This window comes from Cavia porcellus, unplaced genomic scaffold (genome assembly GCF_034190915.1).
Source record: "Cavia porcellus strain 051 isolate PalLab524CR breed Dunkin Hartley unplaced genomic scaffold, mCavPor4.1 scaffold_26, whole genome shotgun sequence".
In the NCBI taxonomy this organism is placed as follows: Eukaryota; Metazoa; Chordata; class Mammalia; order Rodentia; family Caviidae; genus Cavia; species Cavia porcellus.
This window is the reverse complement of record NW_026947509.1, coordinates 22,967,136-22,983,493: the sequence shown is the minus strand read 5'-3', so window position 1 is coordinate 22,983,493 and position 16,358 is coordinate 22,967,136. Positions and strand designations below refer to the sequence as shown.

At 39.1% G+C, this 16,358-nt stretch overlaps 1 protein-coding gene and 1 gene segment (V, D, J or C); both read left to right on the top strand.

Annotated features, from left to right (window-relative positions):
• The window catches only part of LOC100719991 (T cell receptor alpha chain MC.7.G5-like), a 556,517-nt gene that overhangs the window by 254,854 nt on the left and 285,305 nt on the right, over positions 1-16,358 (top strand).
• Positions 5,845-6,702, top strand: LOC134473226 (T cell receptor alpha variable 38-1-like). The segment is given in 2 exon segments: positions 5,845-5,960; positions 6,226-6,702. Coding segments are annotated over 2 exon segments (477 nt in total).

The window sequence follows — 16,358 nt, the reverse complement described above, 5'->3', positions numbered from 1 at the left end:
GGAATTGCCATTCTTGCTAGCAAATAACAGCCCACAGAGAGAAAGCCACTGTACAAAAGAAGTGGGCTTGTGTCCTTCAAGATGACAATTCTGAAAAGCATCCTATTTGTTCTCATAAGATCCTGGTAGAATCAAACCCCAGTAGTACTCTCCTAACTTTCTCACTCCTGCTTCCTCCTATGATCAATTCTTAAAGAAACTATGTCATTCACCCAAGACATTGGATTAGTATCTATTTGGCGGAAACCAAACTAATATAGAGATTCTTGAAAAATTAATGAAGAATAGAAGAAGCTACAAAGTAAAGTTTGTTGGGCTGATGATTACCAGTAAGGGGAGTACTAAAAGTCAGAGAAAGGCCTTTTCAGCAACTATTATGGTTTGTATCTAAATGTCCCTCCAAAGCCTCATGCATGCATAGGTGGGTCTTTTGGGAGATGGCTGGATGTAGGATGTGTGATACGGATACTAAGGATGTGTGGTGGTGGGTTAGTCCATGTGGTGGATTAAAAACTGGTGGTCAACTTAATATCAGCTGAATGGAATCAGTGTGGTGCTGAGTGACTGGGGATTGTTGCCAACATAAAAAGAGAACTGGAGAAAAAGTTGTTGTTTGGTTCTCCTGTTGGTGCGGGTTCTCCTGGAGGAGCTTGTCTCATTTCTTTCCTAATATGTACTTGGCTGTTATCGTCAGAGGAGCTCAGGACCTTGTTGTTGCCCAGAATGGCTGTGGTTCACTTTGGGAGATCTCTGATCCTTATGTTAAGCATTGCTTCCTGGCTCTGGAGGGGAAGATGGTGTGCTGCTCCATCTCCAGAATTTTGTCACACTGGCTTCTTGATATGAGCATGGCTGTTCTCAACATCAGAGGAGCTCAGGACTCATTGTCACTAAGGACAGCTGTGGTAGTTTACCACACCTGTGGTAAGGGGAGCTCTGGTTGTTACTTTGAGCATTGCTTCCTAACTCCAGTGCAGAACCTCAGCCTACTGACATGGATCCTTCATCCCACTGGTACAGACTTTCTAGCTTCCATTGCTGACCTTGAGACCTTCCCAGCACAGATCCATGAAACAGTCTTGTATGAGTCACTGTCATGGACTCCACATTTCCAGTTGGACTCATAGGAGTCATTGTCATAGGCTCCAGGTCTTCAGCTGGACTCATGCAGTATATTGCCATGGGATCCAGCCTCTTGGCTGGATTCTCTACGTCTTTAGTGTGTGGACAGATTTCCTGCACTTTCTTTGTATTTGACTCCTTGGGTGACCATTATAATTCATGCTAGAAATTATGCATCCTGTATGGTCTTGTTTTCCTTGCAGTCCCAGGCTACTGCAGTCCACTAATTGGTTTTCATAGTTGTGGGTGTGGATAATGAGAAGGCCTATCCTGGGTGTGGGTGGCACCACACAAAAGCCTAGATGAGATAAAAGGAAAAAGGAGCCTGCTACTGCTGCTGCGGGCTGGTTATTGCTTCCTGCTTGCCTTCTCATGGTCCGTTTCTCCTGTGATGCCCCCTTGCCATGCTACCCACCACTCTGCTTTGGAATCAGTCAACTATAGACTAACACCTCTACAAACTATGAGCTAAATAAACCTTTCCTCCTCTAACTTTAAGCGTCGGGTATTTTGCTCTAGCAACAAGAAAAGTGACTAAGATCACCGCCATTTGGACACACTTCAGAGGCATGTACTCTACATCCGAATGAGATGTTGAAAAAACCTGCACAAAACAGTCGTTAGTGCTCCTTTCCTAACAAGAGTGACTGTTGTACTACCCTATGGCCAGACACCAAAATCTCACCGAGGGTACCATGTACTCACACTTCAGAGAAGACAAATATAGTCTTACGCCAATCATCCTAAAATTTTCTTTCCAATGCTCCTTAATCTATAACTTTCTAGGTCTTCCAAAGTGTACCAAAGGAGCCCCTCCCTTCTTCCAGCCTACACCGCCCCCTACCCCTGCTCCTGTGGGCAGAACTCTCTTGCCCACTGCCCCTTCTCTGGCAGTATATTCAATAAATCTGTCCTTTCCTTACTCTAGTCTTGGTAAATTCTCTTACTTCCTGCCTTAACAGCCTCTGCAACACAGTAATAAAGGCAGGTAGACACAAGTGATTAATTTTAAAGATCTCTATATTTTCAGAAGATAGCGAGGCAGATAGTATTTATCAACCTCCAGTCTCTACATATGTCTACATATTTTCCACTGCTAAAAACTTAGCTAACCAAATCTAAACTCCTCACTGAATCTATTTCTCGATAATAACCACTATTGTTATCCTTTATTATTTAAGCTTCATTCCTTCCTTTCCCCCAAATATACCTTTCTTACAGGAACCTATTCTCTTGATTGACACTTAGGCAAATTCAATTCATTGTCAGCTTAACCTTTTCTCCACTGGTTGTTCTGTGCAGATAGATTTCCCTTTTATGTGTATTTAAGTCTGATAAGGTTATATTAATCCTATAATGCTCACCTTAAAGTTCCATTTTCTCTAAGAGATCTTCTCTGCTAGTAAACAAATCCTTCAATTCTTTCTTTCAGTATCACACAGCACTGAATTTGTACCAGTTTGACTCTTGGTGATGCCTTCAGCCGTTTGCTGTTGTTCGCAGATGCCCACCACCCCTCTCCAGGGGACCTGTGCTTCGGTGTGCGCTTCAACATTCCTCACTGTCCTTAGCAGTGCGAGCCACATAGGAATTGTTGACAGAAACCCAAGATCATGCTTCGAATTTATTTCATAACCACCCTGTATTCCTGAGAGAACGTTAAGGGGAAACCTAAGTATGTTCTAACATGGAAGGCTTCCGTGAAGAGATATGATACAAGCTGATTTTAAAGTGCAGGGATAAAAGGAAAGTTATACATGCCAATTTATTTTTATTTGGTGCAAACACAAATCTGAGACTCATATTAAGCAGATTAGTTTCAGAACAAATTTCGTGACTAAGCCAAGGTATTCCCTTTAGAAAGAGTAACCTCCAGGGCAGTTGACTCTTTGGCCTCAAGAGGGCGATGGTTGCTTCCGCTTACTGGCAGCAGCCCCTCTCAGGGCAAAGAATCTTCTCCATTCCTAACGCACACCAAAAAACTGGAACAAACCAATTTATCTGAACAGTCTAGGTCAGATTCCAAAGCTTACGCTCACATTTTCATGAATTTGGAAACTGTAGCATAAAGGGAAGCACGGGAAGAGCACTGTGCTTCTAGGAGCCACATTTATGATCTGGTGGATATGAGCTGCATGAATTAAGATCACCAGGAACCCAGAAGACCAGAGGGTTCTGAGGACTGGACTGTGTCTTCTGCAGATGGGACTCAACAAAGAAATGCATCTACCTTTTAACTTTATCTTTTAATTAGCTTAAAACGAGGGAAGTGCATCTTAACTAACCACCTAGGAGGGAGAGAATTTTATTGTCTACTGTAATTATTTGAACAGTATTTTAAATCCACAAGTAAAGGATGAATCATATCTAGAATAAATCTGGCACCTTTCTTTCTCTTCTTAGCTAGGCAATGTAGCACAAAATACATCAGCAACCTCCATCAGAACTAAATGCCAACTCCACCACCCCCTGCACTTCCAGACCACCCAGCCAAGAGACCAGCCTCCTGCCTCTGTGCAGTAGAGAACCATTCCCCAGGGAGCAATCAAATTCATCTCTCCAGCACTCTACACTAGGACCTCTGTTCTGGAGGTTATCGAATCATATCCATCACCACCTCTGATGAGAAAACTGTAAATTCATATGGTGAATCACAGTCATTAGAACACCAAAATGATACATGAGTGATTAACCATCAATTGAGAGGAGCACCTTCCTCTTGATGTCTGGAGCACCTTCTTCCCCTGGTGTCATTAACTGCTGTTGTGCATCTGTACAAGTTCTCCCATGAGAGCATGGTGGAAGGCACTTCATGCTCATATTTTTTTTTTCTCCATGTTTCACTTTTTAAAGCCTAACTAACTCTGGTGAGGAATCCTGAGGCTGTATTTGTTACATATGCTTGCTAACTTGAGAACACTGGAATTCCTCAGGCTTCCCAGAGAGGTTCTGATTGTAGGAAAGGTAGGCTGTTTATTCATCACAGAGTGCATCACTTACCGATTTAAAAGGTCTTTCATGAACAACAGTTGATTTGATCTGCAGAGCTCAATAACTTAATTAATTATGTAGAAGCTTGAAACCTATGATGAACATAGGGTATTTAAATTCTGCTTGTCCAGACCCAGAAGTCCAGGAAACGATCTAAACACCAAGGCTGATCCTCTGGCTTGGAATCCCAAGTGACATGATGGGCACAGTGAGCCCAGGCAAGAGACAAGAATAAATTTAATCTTGAGACCCTCCTTAGTGAATTCACAGCCTGACTTAGTTGAGTCTGGAAAAGAATCCAGCAGATCATCTCTAGAGTTCTCACAGCGATTGGAAAGAGGAAATTGTGAAGCATAACGTGTTTGCCCACTTTTCTGTGTCTTCGGCCAGAAAAAAGTGGTAGATAGGACAGAACTTTAATCACTGAGTAAACAAGAGCCAAAGAAGGTAAAGAGAATAAAGAGGTCAACAATGATCAAGAAATTATATAAATATGCATTCCTCAAATGGAGGTAATTATTACATACCACAAAAATGCACTAATAAAAATAAATATTAACAAAGAATAAAATAAAAACACACATCCTGGGAAAACAAACGCAACAGCTAGACCTGTTCTACCTTCAACAAGACCCGCTATTTGTTACTTTTTCTAAATGAAAGTAAAAAACCCAGAAAAGATGGTAAAGGTCACTACTTTCTACACAGGAATGCTTTTAATTTAGTCTTTGGTTCCATTTAGTGTTTTACCAGCAAGGAAAGTTCACTTAAAGCTGGACTGTGGAGATGGCCTTGAATGACACAAATTTAGCAGGCAGAGAAAATTCACGCAAATTAGACTAATGGCTCCTTGCATTGTGAGTTTTCACTTTTGCTCAGCTGCCTCTTCTATCAAATGAGGGCTGTGATTCCTGACCTTTTGTCTCTGTTAGAAACATGCATGTATGAAGAAAAATGAGATGACAATAAAAATCTGTCAGGTGTGCAACAAAGAATGTTCTCAAATAAAGTTTATGTTAATTTTTATTTTTCTTTCACACAGTCATTAAGAAACATGTACAAAAGTCTTTATACGAGCTTTTATCATCGGTGTTGTAAAGCTCCCTGACACAGCCAATCCTGGAATTCCTTACAAAAAGAAAAGTGTCCAGTGAATAATGGCACAGTTAGATGCCACAATTCTGGCTCAGATTTTCTCTAGACTTAGTGCCATTGTTGCTGCCATCATCACTTTTAATTATCTCTCAAAATTATTTAATTTCTCAATAGGATTAAAATGAAGCATTGATCAAAGGATAACGTAATCAATACTGATGCTATCAAAACATAGAGATCACTTTATGATACTGACTTCAAGAAAGGAGTCAAGGAGTAAGAGCGGAAAGAAAGAAAAAGGAAGAAGAAAAGAGGGAGGGAGGAAACTGAAAGAGGAATAAAGAGAAAAAGAAAGCTTACAGGGAAAATTTGAGTCATTACATTAGCTTTGCCTCTTCTCCCCTCTGTCTTATTTTCTCAAACTGTGTCTTCAAGAAAACAATTTATCAGTTCCTTTTCTCCTTCACTTTTATTCCAGAATAAGTTATAGCTCTGACAGCATCCTTTTTCCCTTGACATTATACTCAAAGTTTTATTCTCTACAGCTAAAGATGAAGCACATTGATAAGCTTTGCTAAGGGAGCTGTCAGCCCACCCATACACAGTCATTTCCTGTTCTGAAGCAGTGAGGCCATGGGCCAGCAGACACCCAGGCTCCAGTCAGAACATGAGCTGTTTCACCCCACAGGAAAGAGCCGCTGGCATGGCACTTCTCAGCTTGCTGTGGGCACTTGTGCTCTCCACTTCTCTTGGTAAGAAGGCAATGTATTTATTTTTACTAGTATTCAACTCGACTGGGAAGTAGGCAAATAGACTAACATCACAGGGATCTAATCTTTACATCAGGTCCAACTACAGGGGAAAAAAATCTAACACAAAGCTTGAATCAAGAATCACCATGACTTACAAGGTTTGAATCAAAAGTAAAAGTGGGTGGGGATGGAAGCCAGCTTGTAAGTCTGTTTCTCCCTCCAGGACAATATCCCAACAGATTCCTCTCTCACCTCTTTTCCACAGGAATCAGTGTGGCCCAGAAAGTCACTCAGTCTCGACCAGAAATATCCATACCAGAGGCAGCAACAGCAACCCTGGACTGCACATATGACACTTCGGAGACCAATTATTACTTGTTCTGGTACAAGCAACCTCCCAGTGGGCAGATGATCTTCATTATCCGCCAAGACGCTTACAAGCAGCAGAACGCAACTGAGGCTCGCTTCTCTGTGAACTTCCAGAAAGCAGCAAAGTCCTTCAGTCTCAAGATCTCAGACTCAAATCTGGGGGATGCTGCCACATACTTCTGTGCATTCTCTACACTCACAGTGATCCAAGCACCAAAGAGAGACACACAAAAACCTCAGACCTCAGCATCTGTGCAGGGGTCATGGGGTGGAGTAACAGGAAAATAATGAGCAAGTCATTGTCTTCTTCACAGCAGAAAAATACTCTTCTCTCTGACTGTAGGGAACACAGAAATGATTCTATAATTCTTGAAACAGCAGTAAAATAAAGGATGTACCTAAGCTTTAAAGTTTTTCCCAAAAAATGCATTCATATGTGTTCTGTTCGCCCTCACAACCTGTGTGTGGCATAGAACAGGCCAGACCCTCCAAATGTCACAGCTAGAGCCAAAGCTATTCTTCCAGAATGTGTGTTGGTCTTTTATTTTATTAATTTCTAGAAAGCCCCACAATCATTTCAAAATCAATATATTCAAAATTGTATTTCTCACCTGCTGTGCAAACCTCTTTTGTTCTCTAGTTTTCCTTCCTCATCTGTTTGTGATTCGGGAATGTTACAGAATGAAAATCCATTGTTGCTGAATTTCCAGTGTGGTGACTCTCTCTATTTTCAACCTTCCAGTCTGATCTGTGTGGTTTTTCTGCATCTATTATTTCTTTCTAATTATGAAAAACAGTCCCCAAATCTACATTATATCTAACTACCTCATTGTTCCCTAGTCATCCTTCCTGACTTTAAGCCTGGTCTTGCTCTTTCTGTAACCTAGAGATGCTATAGCATGTAACTGTTTCTGAGGAGTAACCTGGGAGGAAGTAACCATTTATGAAAGGCAGGTCTAAAAGTGGGACCAAGCAGCTGCCATGGGCAGAGTCATCACTTCACGTCCCCTGAGAAATGGGGGATGTCTGGCCCCTAACAAGATTTACCTTGCTAAACATTAAGGAAAAATTAAAAATATAAGGGAAATAATAGTGCCAGCACCTTTTTATGTCCAAAATTGCCTACAACTCATCTCTCTTACTATTAATCTTCCTTGTGGAACATTTAATGCCATTTGCCCATCTTAGCAAATGCAAGAAAGTTTTAAAAGGCACTCATACAGGCAAAACTAAGTCCAACGGGTAGGGTCCTGAGCCTAGGTTGGAAGTCCTGTATTTAGAGTGAATGGTTGGAAATGAGTGGATTGGGAAAGGGCAAGGATGAACCGCTGAATCAAAATAATTCAGATTACTGAATTCTTTCCCCAAACCCACCCACTTCCACCACTCACTCAGGAGATATCAGCTTCTAGACCACCACACTCCAGCAGAGGTCAGCACCCTGAACTCTTGCTTGGTTGGAAAAAACAGATTAATCCCGCAAAGCCAGTGAAAGCACCACTCTCACAAGGTAGATCACTTCAAGCCACTTAGGTTTCATCCTCTCCTTTACCTCTGGGGCCCAATTAGTCACCAAGATTATAAATTCAAGCCAGATATCAATCCTCATATCAAAGCTTGCTTCTTCCTTCCATCCTTGCCCTTAGTGCCCTTCTTCAGCTCCTCTCCTTTGAATTAACAAGGATTCATCTAGTCTCTCTGCCCTTGATTGTACCCACTCCAAACACTGCTTCATACCGTCATCTGAATGATAAAAATCAGATCATGACAGTTTCCCCTGTAATAAAGTCCATTTCCCACAGGAGGTCTCCATGATTAATCAGAATGACAGTCCCACCAAAGCAGAGACCACCACCATACATCCTGTACCTACCATGCATGGAATGGGTAAATAGTCAAGGATGATTTGCCAGTGAATTTGTTAGTTCACTGCTTAGCAAGCATGTCATCATTAGCACAGTCCTATCCCCCGCCCTGTATACTCCTGTCATCTTAGCCCATGAGGTCATCTGTATGCCTTTGCTGGTGCTGTTCCCGAATGCCTATCTTGCTTAACCACTTGGCATTGTTTACATGTTTTCAAGCTGCTCCCTTCTCCGCATTCTTATCCTGAACTTTTTGCCTGGGAAAAACTGACCACTTCCTCCTCTATGTCCTAACTGAAACCCTAAGCATACTGCTAGTGCAGCCAACCTAACCCTTTATGATATTTAGGTATGTTTTTCACTCTCTCCACTCTAAAAACTAAATTTAAATTATCAGGGACTGACTCTTATTTCTTTCTTTTTTTTATTTATAGAAGAAAAGCAAAACAGAAAAAAGGGTAGAAATGATACAGAATTTCAAAAAATAATAGTAAGAAATCTCTAGTTGATAAATTACATATTGTTATCTTAGAAGCAGTCATTCAAGTTACAAAATCAAAGCATAAAAAATGAACAAATAATCAATGACAGCACAAATTATTCTATTTGATGAACCAACAAAAAATTAGTAGCATGGTTGTCTATCTTGCACACTTAAAGATATATACAGTTATATGTGCATACCTATAATTTTTTTTCCTTTTCAGTACTTTTCTTTCTCGTTCATTATTACAATGTCTATTATACATTTTAGTTCCCTTTACTCTTTCAATTTTTATTATTATTTACTTTTCACACTAGAGAGACTATGATATTTACAAATGTGAATCTCATTTATTTCACTTATGAGGATATTCTTAAGTTGCCTCCATTTACCAAGCCTCAATATCTCCTTTTTATGGTTGAGTAATAATCTAATGTATAAAAATATCACATCTTTTTTCATCTGTTCTGCAGTTGATGAGCATTTTGGTTGTTTCCAAGATTTAGCTATTACAAATTGTGCTGCTGTAAACATGGTACACATATATCACTATCACTTGACCTTTTCTTGGGAAATACCCAGGAGGAGAACAGCTCGATTGAAAGGAATTGCAATCCTAGTTTGTTGAGGAATCTCCATACTAATTTTCACAGTGGCTGCACTGTCTTCAAGGTTTGAAAGTCCATCTTCAATTTCTTTCAAGAAATCTTACCAGTTTTCAATGGAGTTTTTAATTTCCTGGATATCTCTTTGAATCTGTGTCATGCACTGTAATTTCTTCCTATATTGTTCATTCTACACTCCCACCAACAGTGGAGAAGTGTCCCTTTTTGCCTACAGCCTCACCAACATTTGTTATCAGTTGATTTCTTGATGGCAGCCACTCCTTCTCTAGTGAGATGAAATCCCAATGCTGTTTTAATTTGCATTTCTCAAATGACCAGTGATGGTGAATATTTCTTTATGTATTTATTTCCCACTTGTATGTCTTCATCTGAGAACTGTGTGTTCATCTCAGATGTCCATTTTTGGAGAGGGTCTTTGCATTTGGAGGACTTGATGTTTTTCAATTCTTTGTATGTTCTGGATATAAGTCCTTTGTCTGAGGGACTACTGGATAAAATTCTTTCCCATTCTGTGGGTTTTCATTTCATTTTGTTGGTGACTTCTTTAAACGTGCAAAAACTTTTTAATAAGCTGAGATCCCAGTACTTTGAAGTACTTCCCGTGCAGTTTGCATTTTGTTCATAAACTCTTTCCCTACCCCTGTGTCTCCAAGATTTCTACCTCCTTTGCCCTCCAGTAGATTTAGTGTTTCTGTTTTAATACTTAGATCTTTAACCATTTTGACGTTAGTTTAGTGCATGGTGATAGGCCTGGAGCCAGTTTCAGTCTTCAACATGTGGAGAGCAAATTTTTCCAACACCAAAAAGAGGCTATCCTTTTTCCAGTGAACATGTTTAGCCCCTTTGTCAAATATAAAGTGGCTGAGTGTCTTTGTAGTTGTGTTTGCATCTTCTAATCTGTTCCACTGATCCTCAGATCTATTTCTTTGCCAGTACCATGCTGATTTTATCACTGTAGCTCTATAGTATAATTTCAAGTCAGGAATTGAGATGCCTCCTGCCTTGCTTTTATTGCCCAGTATTGCCTTTGCTATTACTTCTGTAAATAGCCTTTTTATTTTCATTTGTGTTGATCCCCGCTTCTTTGCTGATACCTAATCACTCTTAAATTATGTTTCTTTGAGTATTCTTGCAGCCATTGAATTGTTATTTCCTGGTTCCTTGTTTTATGTTTTTTTAAGAGAGCTTTTCCTTCACAATTGCTAGCTGCAATCCTGTCTTCAAGTTTGAAAGTCCATCTTCAGTTTCTTTCAAGAAATTTTACCAGTTTTCAATGGAGTTTTTAATTTCCTAGATATCTCATTGAATCTGTGTCAAGCACTGTAATTCCTTCCTATATTGTTCATTCTAAATTTGCATTATTTCCTATGCTCTTCTTTTTTATCTGTGCCTTCTTTAGATATACTCAACAATTCTTTCATTATGTTGTTGATTTTTTTCTTACTTGAGATATTATTTCTATACAATTACTTTTACATCCTTATAAAGTTGTTTTTTACGTTAGTTGCCATCTTTTCAGAAAAACCACTTGTGTGACTTCTAATTGCTTCTCTATGTCTTCCAGATTTTATACAAACTTTATTCTGATTCAGGCTCAGGCCAAGTGAGGGCCACAAAGTTAGGAAATAGAAGCCTCAAAATTATGTCCTGCTTTATTAGTTTCCTACTGGTGCTATAACAGGTTAATTTGAACACAGTGGCTTAAATGACTTTCTTAGTTATTTTTTTCCTTGCTGAGACAAAATTCCTTTCACCAAAGTTAAAGGACAAAAGGTTTATTTCAACTCATAGTTTGGAGAAGTTTCAGTCCATAGTTGGCTGACTCTAAGGAAGGATGGCATGGCAGAGAGCATCAAAGAGGAGAAAGAGCCCATGGAAACCAGGCAGGAGACAGTGAAGCAGCAAGACCTAGCCTGCCTTTCCCTTTTATAGCAAATAGGCTACAAACCCATTGATTAGTGACATCTGTACCTGTCGGAGACTACTATGAAGTGGCTCTGAGCAGGATTTAAAATTAGCTGATTGGCTTTCTTTATTTATCTGTGAGACTGTACTAGGCCTAGGCCCTTTGCCTGGCTATGGGAGCTGATTCATAGTAAGTGAACCTCTATTAATCTCTGGTCCTGGCTAACGCCTGTAGTGGCCTGTGAGGCCAGACATACTTCAAAAGGCAAGATAAGGCCACAGCTGAGGACACCTGACTCAAATACCAATTAAGTAGACAGAGACTACAGCTGTAGGCATCTCACTCTTGCATAAGTGTCATCATGGAGATAAGACAGTTTTCCTAAATTAGCATAATTCACTACTTGGAGAAGTCTGTGAAGTGACTCCCAAGGTCCTGCTCATTTCCCATGGTTTCCTCAGTATCCCATCTCTTTGTTTGAAAACCTAATAAATATGGGCAGTCCAGAGAAGTCTTTGTCTTAGCCCTCAGACTCTCAAACTCTGCTAAAGGGCTTTAACCTTCTTGGAGCCCTAAAATCATACCACTTGTCTCATTTATTTAAGCTTTCACTGTACACTTGTTTGGGAGATTGGGGATCTAGGTCAGGGACCAGGGCCCAATATGTACCCAGAATGGGACTTCAATTATCCACCCCATTAAAATTATCATACTTTTAATCCACATTTACACACTCTAATCCCGCCACCTTTGAAACTCCCAATCTATGAGTGCATGAGACCTTGGAGTGACAGCTAGATGCAAGCCATAGCATTCCATTCCTACCCCCCAAAAGACTCATGCACATCCCTTTATGCAAAAAGCATTCAGTCTATCCTAAGAATTGCCAGCATTAACAACATTTCAGCATTGTTTAAAAGTCCAAGTCCAAAGTCTTCTCTGAGATTTAAGGCAAACTCTTAGCTGGTAACCCCTGTACAAATGAAAAGTTACACACTTCCAACAAAAACGACACAAGATAAGCATTACTATTCCAAAAGGTATAAACAGGACAATAGTAAGGAATGGGAACAGAGCAAGTACAAAACTCATTAGAGTAAACATTAAATCCCACAGCTCTACTTCCAGCATCCCCTGCAATTTGTGAAAAGTTATGAACTCCAAAAGGCTTGGGTGGATTTGCCCCTATAGCTCTCTGGTGCTTAAAGCTCCCGTGAATTCTCCCTTGGCTGGCTTTGCTCACTCCTTGCTAACTTTCCTAGATGATTCACATTCCATCCTTCTCCATCCTTTTTTGGGTCTCCATTGTACCTTCAGCTTCACAGTCACAACTTTACATACTGCCCTATCATGGGCGTACTGCCTGACCTCTCAGGACTTCTTCTGAAATCTGGATAGAAGCTTTCTTGACTCTACAACTCTTGTACTTTGGATGCACCTAAAACCAGTGCCATGTGAATGTTTCGAAGGTCTTCTGCCATCTGCAGCAGTAGACATGTGGGTATTGCTGCTGGATGCTCTACCAAAGCGTAACATACATGGTTTTTAGTCCAACAGACAATGTAGTCCTTGCTTCTGACTCATAACTGATCTTTACTTCATTTCTGTCAGCATTCTGGTCTCTTGGCCCTCCTGACCCTCCTACATTTCCCTTATGGGACCATGCTGATTACACTGGGATTACTCAGCTATTCCAGAATAACCTCTTCATCTCAAAATCATTAATTTAATCGCATTTACCTTACCAGGTCACTTTACCATGTAATGTATGTAACATATTTATAGACTACAGGAATAGGACATGGCAATTGCTATCAAAGAATGTTTGTGTCCCCCCAAAATTATATATTGAAGTTCTAGCCCCCAATATAATGATAACAGAGGTTTTACCTTTGCTAGATGTTTTATTAACAGATGGCGAGTCAATGGATGGTGAGGCCTTGAAAATCCTCCCTTGCTTATTATGTGAGGTTACCAAAAGAACCCAACCACCTATAAAACAAGAAGCTGGCTGGGTCTTGACTCTCACTGAACTTACCAGCATCTCAATCTTGAACTTCCATCCTGCAGAACTGGGAAGAATAAATGGTATTCAAGACATCTAATCAGCGATATTTGTGTTGTAGCAACCCAAGTGAATAAAGACACACATGTGAGAGGACCATTATTCTGCCTATCATAACTGCATAACCTTACCAAATTAAGCAGAAAGATCAGGCTTCTTTTCCAACAATTCCAGAAGACATCTTGAGACTCACTCTGCTTGGACTGAACTATTCAGATCTGGGAAACAGGAAGTGACTCCCCAGATCTGGGAAACATAAAGTGACTCCCCAAGACAAAGCCATGATGCTATTAGAAAAACAAACAATAACTGGCAGGCAAAAATAACATTTGACCCTAACACTATTCATTTCCCTTCAAACTGCTTTTACCATCAAAAATCAGTAATAAATCCACATATAAATTCCATAAAATATTTTTTAAATTACTCATACTAACAAGCAAAAAGTAATGAATAAATTGCTTCACAGTGATATACAAGTTCTGTTAATCAGAAATTCAGCATACAGATTAATTCAGCATCATTTACATGTGGTTAGTAGAATGACATAATGCATACTATAATCCCAGCACTCAGAAGGCTAAGGGTAAAAGATTGGCTCAAGTTCAAGACCAGCTTGGGCTATGCAGTGAGTTCAAAGCCAGCCAAAACAACATAACAAGATCTTGTCTCAAGCACGAACAAAAAGTAAATTATAACTTTAGCTGAGGGATGGGTTCAATTGTAGGCTCAGTGAACTAAAACTGAAAAACTTTAAAAGACACAGTTTTATACTACGTATCATGTTAAAACTGATCTTACACATAAACATAAACTCTAGAAAAAGATTAAAGGTAACAAATATGGAGAAGTCAGGGCAAAAACATTCAAGTCACATAAACTAGGAAAGCATTGATCATTTCAGTTATATGTGAAAGTATTATTTTATCAACCATATAGCTCCTCAAGTATTATGAATAATGGTTCATTTTAATGTCTCTTAAATATTAAAAGATATAAAAGTAAAAGAAATAAACTAGCAGGCAATTAAAGCCAATGTATTTTGTTTTTCCTAAAATATATTCACTATTGAAGTAGCCAAAAATGTTTGAGGACATAATTAAGAATTAAAATAGGGGAGCCAGGGGTTTAGCTCAGTGGTGTAAGTGCTTGCTTGGCAAACGTGAGGTCGTGAGTTCAATCTCTGCTACCAAAAAAAGAATTAAAATAGGTCAGACAATACAAGAATATGATCAGAGTTTGGTGGAAACAATTAAAAAGACAGAGAAAGCAAAAGATAAGCAACATAATAATTCAAAGGTTAGGAAAACAGAAATAGTGTGGTAAAATGCTGAAGGAAAATGAGGATAAACACTTCAGAAGTCATGAAACATTGACAAAAGCAACCTAAATAATGCAGAATAGAAAGTCCTAGAAATAATTTGTCAAATGTTATATATGATTAGTATTCAAGCAAAAGTAAGACAGATTATGACACCCGTAAGTAAATATGTGAGAATTTTTAAATTTTTTATGATGATCATGGTTTCACCATTCAACATATATTAAGTGGATCGTGAGTTATCTATAACACAGTTTTGAATATCACTTACGAAAAGCAGAGTCAAGTGCATCGCATAGAAAAAGAGAAATAATGATAAACCATAATGTAAAACAAATGAAATTCAGTTGTAGAGAGCCCTCAGGCATTGCAATTTTCAGCATAATATTGGCCTAAAATGAAAACTAAACTCATGTAAAGATTCTCCCAGGCAATATAAATGCAGTATTAATAATGTGTGTGTTGCATAGATTCACATGTATATTATGTACCTATAATACATATACATGCATAAGAGGCCATGTTCTGACAAGCCTTCTATCCCCATTGTCCACTATTCTGTTTGACCTAGCCTTACATTTCCCAGATTTTTTTCTAAAAGTATAACTTGTAGTTATAAACTCAATCTTTGTCTTGGCTATTTCAGTGTAGGTCCTCTACTGATCCAGTGCATTATAATTTTCTTCCTTTAAGAAACTCTATTTTGTCATAATGGAAACAGTTTATTGCAAGGGACATTATAAACAACAGTCCTACAGAATCACTACTGGGCAAAATGTGAGCTTTTTATTGAGCAAATAATTTACATATTAATTCACATTTTTCATGATTATACATAAGAAAAAATTCTCTCCAGACTTAATACGAGGGCAGCTTATACCTATACTTGTGGCCTGTTTTTAGCACATAGACAAGGTAATTTCCAGGGACTGTAATTTTTTTCTTCTTCTTCTTTACTCGGACTACTAAAAAGGCTCAGAGCCAATGACAACTCAATTCCAGTAATAGTGGCTGATTGCATGCATTTTAATTTCAAACATCCTTCAGAGTTTCTGTTTCTGCTCTTAGTTTTTTCTTCTTGATTTTTACACTTCTGTTGTTTCTGTTGCATTGTTGCTGTCGCTCTGCCATAGTCTTCCTCAAAGAAACCTGAGATACTGAGTAAATTCAGTGAAGTGGACAAATCAATCAATCAATGATTCAGAGAGAAAGAAAAGAAACTTATAAAGTTGCAAACTTACATGATACTTAAGCACATAAAATTCTAAATTTGAGTCTCATCAGTCTTGATCATAGAGTTTTTCAGAAGTCTGACGAAAGATAAAAGGCTGACAGAAAGCTCCATTTTATTGGTTCTGGTAGATTGACAGAGGAAAAAGAAAGATGGAAACAGAACAAGAAAATTAAATGTCAAGACTCTTGTGATTTCCTTCTCTATTAAGGACAGACACCACTGCAGTGATGGAATGTCAGACTCAAATAAACTTGGAAGGAGTCTAAGAGGATCAGATAGTGGAATACTTACCAAGGGGTTCTAAGAGAGGCTATAGGCTTTGAGAAGTCTGCTGTGGGGTAGGAAGATGGACCTGGAGAAAAGCTGGGAGCAGCTCTAAGAGTCAGAAGTGTCCTCTGGAGCCCCATGATCTGTGTCTAGGTTCATGGAATTCAGAAGTCCCTTTGGACTAAGAAGCAGATGCAGTGTTGGAAGGGACAGTGCCCTGAAAAGTCCTGCAATAAAGACAAAGAAGTTTCTGTAATGATG